This window comes from Triticum aestivum, chromosome 1B (assembly GCF_018294505.1).
Source record: "Triticum aestivum cultivar Chinese Spring chromosome 1B, IWGSC CS RefSeq v2.1, whole genome shotgun sequence".
In the NCBI taxonomy this organism is placed as follows: Eukaryota; Viridiplantae; Streptophyta; class Magnoliopsida; order Poales; family Poaceae; genus Triticum; species Triticum aestivum.
Window position 1 is genome coordinate 355,725,434 of NC_057795.1, and position 8,756 is coordinate 355,734,189.

The 8,756-nt window shown below is 52.6% G+C and overlaps 1 protein-coding gene and 1 pseudogene across 2 annotated transcripts; one reads left to right on the top strand and one right to left on the bottom strand.

Moving 5' to 3' along the window:
- The first annotated feature begins 5,182 nt into the window (after positions 1 to 5,182).
- LOC123123831 (probable glutathione S-transferase GSTU6) lies at positions 5,183 to 6,611 on the top strand. The gene is made up of 2 exons (XM_044544461.1): positions 5,183 to 5,569; positions 6,093 to 6,611. The coding sequence occupies exons 1-2, from the start codon at positions 5,246 to 5,248 to the stop codon at positions 6,474 to 6,476; spliced, it is 708 nt and encodes a 235-aa protein (XP_044400396.1). The 5' UTR covers positions 5,183 to 5,245; the 3' UTR covers positions 6,477 to 6,611.
- A 488-nt stretch (positions 6,612 to 7,099) lies between these two features.
- Positions 7,100 to 8,215, bottom strand: LOC123123855 (probable glutathione S-transferase GSTU6; annotated as a pseudogene). The gene is made up of 2 exons (XR_006460872.1): positions 7,711 to 8,215; positions 7,100 to 7,624 (listed from the first exon to the last, which is right to left on the bottom strand). The product of XR_006460872.1 is annotated as a probable glutathione S-transferase GSTU6 (transcript).
- Between the last annotated feature and the right edge of the window lie 541 nt (positions 8,216 to 8,756).

An 8,756-nucleotide genomic window follows, 5' to 3' on the forward strand; every position in this document is an offset into this window, starting at 1 on the left:
CGCTCTGATTGTTTAACTGGCTGCAGACGCAGGATCTCCAATGTTCACAATGTTTGACCAGGCTGAGTGATTCCAAGATTGGTTTGTGGAACGCGTAAACAACGTTATCTTGTCGATATTATATCTTGGACAAGAAGCCAGGGAGGGAGTAAACAACATCCACTCCCTCCATTTCAAAATAAATGACCCAACTTTATATTAACTTTATAAAATAAGTATAAAATTGCGTCATCTATTTGAAACGGAGGATACTGATGAGGTGCATATATTGGAGACGAAGAAGCCTATGGAGTCAATGTGTCTTTTGTCATGTGAAGGGCGATACCTTATGCCGGTCGTTTTTCTAACTTGGCTTCAGGGGAGCGAAAGAGCCCCACTTCTCACCAACAAACAAGATGTATTTCAGACGGCACAACGAGCTACTCCTTCTGTTCCAAAATATAAGAACGTTTTTAACACTATACTAGTATCAAAAACGCTTTTATATTATGGGACGAAAGGATATGTTTCTTCATCTAAAATGTACACAGTGATATGTTTGTGTGCGAACACAACATATGAACCAGGAAGATATTGGTAAAACCAAAGAAGTTGGGTAAATTAACATACAGATTTGTTTTCAAAAAAATGCATGTGAGATCAAGAAACCTGCTGATTGTAAATACTCCCTATATTTTCAGGACAAGTATTTTCAGACGGAGGAAGTAATGATCTGCTAAAACACATAGGTGGTAGTAGTAGTTGTGCTATGGAGCAAGTACACATTGTAATTAACAATTTGGAGAGGGTTTGGTTGCACTTGCAACAATAGCGGGCGCAAAGCAACATCGGGACGAGGGAGCGCAAATAATGATGGGTAATTCAGCTCGAGAGTGAAGATCATCCTTTTTCTTCCGGCTCGTTGGTGTACCTGTTTGAAGCAAATGATGCCTTTGTATAATGCACTCACACTATAGATTCAAGGGCCTTTCCACCAAGATGTAAGAACATCTATGGCCGGACTTGGCAAATCTGGCCCCTCAAACATCCACGGAGGCGCTCGGCCCGTCCACGGACACTGATCAGGCACTCCTCAAATCGCATAGTTCACATCCATGTATCTCATATCCGAACACATATATCCATACTAAATCATGCAACGTCGATCAAACTACGTAAATCAACTGGCCGGACATAGGATCAGACATAGGACAGCATAATAGTTCACCAAAAGATCATAAAGTTCACATAAACGACGGACAACTTTATACTACATCTAAAACTTGAAATAAAATTAAACTTCACCACTTCCGGGCCCGCCCTTTCCCCGTCTGGTCGCCGGCATAGCTGTAGCCGTCAGCGACTGGTGGAGAATCATCTGATTCGTCGAACGAGGAGCCGTCGTAGTCGGACGAGGAGGAGGAGACGATGGCGAGGCCCTTGAGGCGCTGGATGGCCCAGTCCTGTTGGCGCATGAGCTTGGCCAGCCGAGCCGCCTTCTCCTTCGCCTCTCGCTCGGACTGCTCAATGACAAGCGAAAAGCCTTTGCGTTCTTCCGACAGAGCCATCGAGCGTCCATCTCCACCATCGTAAGCAACCGGCGGTAGACCCCACGCGATGAGCCGTTCATCCTCGTCGGGCTCCAGCGATAACCCAGGACGGCGGCAGACAAAGCTCTCCGCGGCATCCCTCTCCCCTTGTCTGCTACCTCTCGCGGCGGGCGGCACGCGCCTCTGACTCCGACGTGCGCGTCCGGGCCAGCGCGGCGGGCACAAGCAGCCACCGCCGCCCACGAGGGGAAGCGGCAGCCGGCAGGGCCAGGGGACGGCGTAGGGGAGGCTCAGATTGCATAGACAGCATGTCGGAGCTGCCCCCGTGCCGGAAGGGGCCAACGCCGGCATCCGAGCTGCGCCGACGGGGAAACTGCGGCTGCGACGAAGCTGCAGATCCGGAGCTGCCTCCGGTCTCCACCTTGGACCGCTTCAAGGCGATGCGGAGGGCTAGCTCATACTCCGGATCCAGCTCATCGTCGGAGCGGTTGCCACTCGACATTGCGCCAGATTCGATCGGAATCGATGCGGGGAAAGGAGAGGATGGAGAGAGAAAGCAAAGAGTGAGTGAGCTAGGGTTTCGGAGTGATGAGCCCAACGGGATTTTTTGTGGGACATCCATGGGGTTGGTGATGGGTCAGACTTGTCAGGCCGACGAGCCCGAGCGTGCCCGGGCCATCTCATATCCGCCCTACATTTGAGACGGATATGAGGGGTGCCGGTCAGGCCGGGCGGTTGAGCCCGTTTGAGAGCTCCGATTGGGTCGGTATTTTGTGACCGGTCAGTGACCGGACGGCCTTTCCAGACATATGAGACGGATATAGGACGCCCGACTGTAGATGCTCTGAGCTCTCAGCATAAATTTCCAACGATAATTACCACTTGAAAAATAAATCAACTTTGTATATCCGCCCAACATCAAACAACACTATTTTATACTCCACCATTATGTGCGCTCTGACGTGCAAGAGTAGAATAAATTACATCGATTAGTGCATCTACAATCGGGTGCCGTTTATCCGTCTCATGCCTCCGGCCAGGCCGTCCGGTACTAACCGGTCATAAATACCCACCCAGTAAAGCTCTTAAACGGGCCTCAAATGTCCGGGCTGACCGGCACCCCCTCATATCCGTCCATCCAAATATAGGGCGGATATGAGGCGTTCCGAGCGCACCCGCCACGTCAGCCCAGCCCACCGTTGGCCCACCCCGACCCCATCAAAACCCCTGTCCGGCAGAAATCCTAGCTCACTCCGCTCCGCTCCGCTCCGCTCCGCTCCGCTCCCCTTCCCGACGCTTCCATTTCCCCAATATGCCAAATCCCTAGGCCGGCGAGCATGTCCAGCACCAACAACCACTCCGATGGTAGCTCCAAAGACGAGGAGGAGCTAGCGCTTCGTATCGCACTCGAGCGCTCGCTGGTCGATACGCGCGGCAGCTCCGGGTCCGGCGCGGTGCCCCTCATCGCCCATTGCGCCAGCGCCGATGCCGGCACCGGCCTTTCCTGCCCCGCGCGCAGATCTGCAAGGCCTGCCAGATCTGCTCCTCCCGCTCGACGGCCTCCTCCACCTCCGCCCGCTGCTCCACGCGTGCAACGTTGGGTTCTAGTGCCCGCTCAGCCGACGGGGATGCGGTCATCAGAGTCGGAGGCACGAGCTGGCCGCCGCGAGAGGTAGATGGCTAGGGATAAGGCGGGCGGGTCAGATGGGTCTGTGCAGTCCGCCCGTCGCCGCCAGGTGCCCGACGAGGAGCACTCTCTTTGAGTGGGCGTGCCGTCGGTCACTGACTGAGGCGGAGACGAAGGCTCGACTACTCCGGAGGCTCAACGTCAAGTAACTTTGGCTCGGCATTGAGCAATCCGAGCAGGAGGCGGAGAGGGTGGCCAAGCTCAAGCGCCAGCAAGACCGCGTCGTCCGACGCTTGCAAGGCTTCATCTCATCTCCGATTCCTCCTCCGACGGGTCCGATAGCTCCGATATGGACCCACCTCCTGCCGCAGACTCCTACAGCTGCGCCGGTGACCGGAAGGGCAAAGGGCCGGCGAGGAAGTGGTGAACATCCGTCTTTATTTTAAGTTTTTAGTTGTAGTTTGAACTTGTCCGCCGTATTATGTGTATTATGTGAACTTTGGCTATCTTTTAATGATCCGGCTGTGATCTTCTGACGAACCAATTGGGCATTTGTATGTCCGCTCATGATTTACGTAGCTTTTATCAACGTTTCATGGTTTAGTTGAATTTTTATTTTTTTAAAAGGAGGATAAACCCCTGGACTCTGCATCTGGACGATGCATGCAGCCATATAATTAATTATTCTCAAAGACCATATAAAGTAATACATCAGTCAGTCTGAAGTCACCATCTAGGCAACACCTGTTGCTACTCCTATCCCCTTGATGAAGGTGTGTTGAATACCCGGGCCTAATACCAAACGGACATCGCACCAAATCCTAACATCTATAGCCAGATGCCCTAGCCCAGCCACACACCGAGACTGGGTCCCATACCGGTCTGACGCACTCTCAGAGGCTGTCGCCGCCATCTTCCACCGGTCCATCTCCATAAAAGGAACTGACACATCGACCTTGCCTGGCGTGCCGTTGACGCCACCACAACGCCAGGAAACTCCACCATCCTGCATGTATCCGTCCACATGCGCCCGTCGCCGAACCTCTGCAACGCCATGCCACCAGGATCCGCCGTCGGCCTTGCGGTGGATGTGACACCGCACCTCCGCTTGTCCCGTCCAACCAGCACTCGCTCCAAAACGATGCCCTCGGGAGGGACAACAACGTCGAACGTGCCATCATCGTCCAATCCGGTAGATCCAGATCTAGGATTTCCTTCGGAGCATCACGAGTGAGGTGCCATGACCTGCAACAACGATGCCTCGAGAAGGGAACGACGTCATACACGCCGCCATCGTCCGTCATGACCGAAGTCGGCGCGATTTTCAGCGGATGTCGCGTCACCCCGATCTCGCAGCTGACCGGATCCGAGTAGAGCCTCACCGTAAAGACGAATGCTGCCACCGGAACGCCGACAGGGAGCCTCCATCCGCCCCCCTCCGCGCATTGTTGGCCGACCAAAGCTGCGCCGAGACGGATCTGGCCGGGACTCCAAATCCACGGCCACCAGCGGATCCCGACTATAGGTAGAGGAACCAGCCCCACGCGCAAGCCGAGAAATGCCGGCCACCGTCGCTGAGTCGGAGCCGCCGCTCGAACTGGTGCCCGCGCGCCCTATGCAAGTGACACACATGCCGCCTCCCGGGAGTCCCGTAGCTAACCGCACGCCCATACGCCTTTGGCGACGGGCCTGCCGCCACTGTAGACCTAGTCGGCAGCTGCGGCGACAGTGAAGGCCGGATCCGAAGACCGGCGGCGCGTAGGGTTTGGGACCCCTGGCATCGTCATGGGAGGCGACGCGAGGGGGTATGAGGTTTTAGTATGAAAATAGGAAACAGAATATAAGATAGGTGGGTGTGGAGACGCGGATATAGTGAATGCCCCATCAGTGACCGCGGATGGGTCCGGACTCATCCGCGGGAGTTTGAAAGGCCGGATTTTCTGAGTATCTAAGTACATCGTGTTTGACTCGTGGACTTCCCCGACATAACCCCACTTGCTCTGATCCACCAAATACCAAAACGAAACACAAGCCAAAACGAGCTCAGCTCTCACACTGAGACACACAGCCACACATACACACACAGGTGATGGCCGGAGGAGACGAACTGAAGCTGCTCGGCTCATGGCTAAGCCCATTTGCCACTAGGGTGAAACTTGCCCTCACCCTCAAGGGCCTGAGCTACGAAAACCTGGAAGAGGACCTCTCCAACAAGAGCGAGCTACTCCTCAGCTCCAACCCTGTGCACAAGAAGGTGCCCGTGCTCATCCACAACGGCGCTTCCGTGTGCGAGTCCATTATCATCCTGCAGTACATCGACGAAGCATTCGCCGACATCGGCCCCTCCCTCGTCCCCCCGGACCCCCACCAGTGCGCCGCCGCTCGCTTCTGGGCCGCCTACATCGATGACAAGGTTTCACATGTTATTCTCTTCTTTTTAGCTGTTATTAGGGCATAAGCCACGGTGGGCGTGGCCAGAGCGCGTGTGTGCGCGAGCTGGTCGTGTCGGACGAGGTCAGGTGCCGCGTCGGGTCTGCGGCAGGGTGCGTGTGTGTGCCTGCGCGTGTGTGTCTGTTGGCGCAATGTGCGGAGGTGTGACCGCGTCGGGCGCTGGATCTGGCCGTGTCGAGCGCGTGCGTGCGCGTCGGGCGGGTGGGGAGTGCGCGCGCGTATAAAGCCCTCCCCCTTTGTACATTGTGTGGTGTGGCTCGAGTTGTTGCTCGAGGAAAATTTTGCCATTGTCGCCGCGGGCGTTCATGCGCCGAGAAACACCACCGTGTCCACTGCATCTCCTTCTTCTTCCTTTCTTTTTCGGTGTGCGCCAGAGAGAGGAGAGAAGAGAGTGAGGGGAGGACTCCGGCGAGCTAGAGCAAGGCTCTGCCCCACCATTAGCTACGCGGTTTTACTGATCATTCAAGTGATGCTCGTGTATGCAGCTCGTGATCCCATGGGTGCGGTCGTTCAGGGGCAAGACGGAGGAGGAGAAGTCTGAGTGGATGGAGCAGACGTTCATCGCCGTGGAGACCCTGGAAGGAGCCCTCAGGGAGAGCTCCAAGGGCAAGGGCTTCTTCGGCGGCGACAATGTCGGGCTCGTGGACGTCGTGCTAGGCAGCCTGCTCACGTGGGTGCACGCGACCGAGGTGATGTCGGGGACCAAGATGTTTGACCCTGCTAAGACCCCACTGCTGGCCGCTTGGATGCAGCGCTTCGACGAGCTTGACGGTGCCAAGGCCGTCATGTCGGACGTTAATAGGATGGTCGAGTTCAAGACGAGGCAGGTGCAGGCCATCTCTGTCGCTGCAGCTTCACAGCGTCAGTAAACTAAGCTGGCATTAGGTGTTGGAAACTAGGAATACCCCTGTACCCGTTATGTGAGGATTTATTTTGCATATTTGCTTAGAAAGAATTTATTGCTACACCGTACTGTTCTAATGTATTGTATCTTTTGATCGTCATTTGTGTGTGAATCTATCATCTGCTTGATGTGATGCGATAAGAATAACTCTTTACACAAGCAAGAGTTATCGAGTTTCTACACTCGTTCTCAAATGCACCCTCGTGAAATATACAATATAAATGCTCTCGAAAAAATATAAAATATAGAAATATATAGTTTAGAAATAAAAAATATTAATTTTTTGGGCAACAAATATTGTTGAATTATCTTCCTGCATGCAAATTTTCGTGATGAGTTGTCCGAAGAACACTTTTAGTGTGTCATGAGCTGATGTGCTCAGATTTTAAAGGTTATTTATTTTGAAATGAATAAAGTATTTAGTTAGATACTTCCTCTGTCTCTCAATAAATGTCGTAGACTTAGTACAACTTTATTTTCTAAGAAGAAGTGGAACTATTCAAATGGCAAGACCAGAAATACGAATTCCAAAAAGAATACAAGTACTAAATGATGTTAAAACTTCACAAAATATTACAAATGATCATAAAACCTTCACAAAACATCACATGCATTAATTTTCCTTGGCACCATTACATCAAGAATCCACATACAAACAACAATCATAATGCTATATAGAAAACATCCACTCTTTTTTATTCAATGGAACTCACGTTCCCATGATGTTTACTTGTTCTCTGAAGCAGCGGCGGCGGCGGCAGCCTGTGCCTGCCTCTTCTTGGCAAATTCGACCACCCTATCAACTTCTGGCAACGCCTCCTTGGCAGCGTCGAGCTCGCTAAAGCGCTCCATCCACGCTGCCAGGAGCGGAGTCTTAACAGGATCAAAGATCTTGGTTCCGGACATCACTTCTGTCGCGTTCAACCAGGAGAGCAGGCTTCCAAGTGAAACGTCCACAAGCCCGACGGTCTCACCACCAAAGTAGCCCTCTCCCTTGGAGCACTCCCTCAGGGCTCCTTCCAATGTCTCCACCGCGGCAAATGTTTGCTTAACCCCCTCGGACTTCTCCTCCTCTGTCTTGGCCCTTAATGACTATACCCATGGGGTGACGAGCTGCACAAAATCACATTACATTAGTAAAATCAAACCCCGAATGCCCGTGCCATAAATTTCAATGCATAAAAAGATACATGTGCAACCTTGTCGTCAATGTAGGCGGCCCAGAAGCGGGCAATGGCGCGTTCGTAGGGGTCAGAGGGAAGGAGAGAGGGGCCGATGCCGGCGAACGCCTCATCGATGTACTGCACGATGATCACTGACTCGCAAATGGGTTTTCCGTTGTGGACGAGCACGGGCACCTTCTTGTGCACCGGGTTCGAGCTGAGGAGGAGCTCGCTCTTGTTGCTGAGGTCCTCCTCGACATCCTCGAAGCTCAGGCCTTTGAAGTTTAGCGCAAGCTTCACCCTGGTGACAAATGGACTTGCCCAAGCGCCGAGCAGCTTCAAGTCGTCTCCTCCGGCCATGGTCTCCTGCTAGATCTGTGTATGAAGGTTGAGCTGCTTGTTATGGCTTGTGTTTCGTTAGGTGGTTGGTGGATCAGAGTTATATGGATCATCTATATATAGTGTTTGGGTTGCTAGTTTTGATGCGTCATTCGTGATGCTTGCAAACTGGGAGCATGCAAGCAAGATCCCCATGATGAACATGCCCAACTTGGAGAGGAAGGCTAGGTAAAACTGACACAGCTGTTTGGTATGGTACTTATCATCAGTTTGAATAGTTCGGTCAGACCCAACCATTGACCGCTAGCTTAAGACGCCACGAAGGTCGGGGCATTGACTCCCGTGACGTATCGGCTTATGTCTTTGTGCATTGCGGCACAAGCCAACGTTCGTATAGCATGACGCACTAGCGCCAGTACAGTTTTTTTTCTATCCAGAGTCCATTTGACTCAATTTATTTAATTGAGAAGAAAAAAATTACCCTGTTAATTACAAAAAACCGAGAGAAAACCGGTACAACGCACTCATAGAAAGCACCTGACAGACCTAGATACTACCCATAGAATCAACAAACGCTACCGAAGAAAGGATGCCGCTGAGGTTGTCCACAAACTGTCATCGTCACCACTTCTGCACGAGCAAGCGGCTCCAACTTTAGTACATTCGATCAACAACGACACCTTGCTAGGATGAGCACACGAGATCTGCCGGCTTATGCCAAACTACCGGCCACACACGCCGGA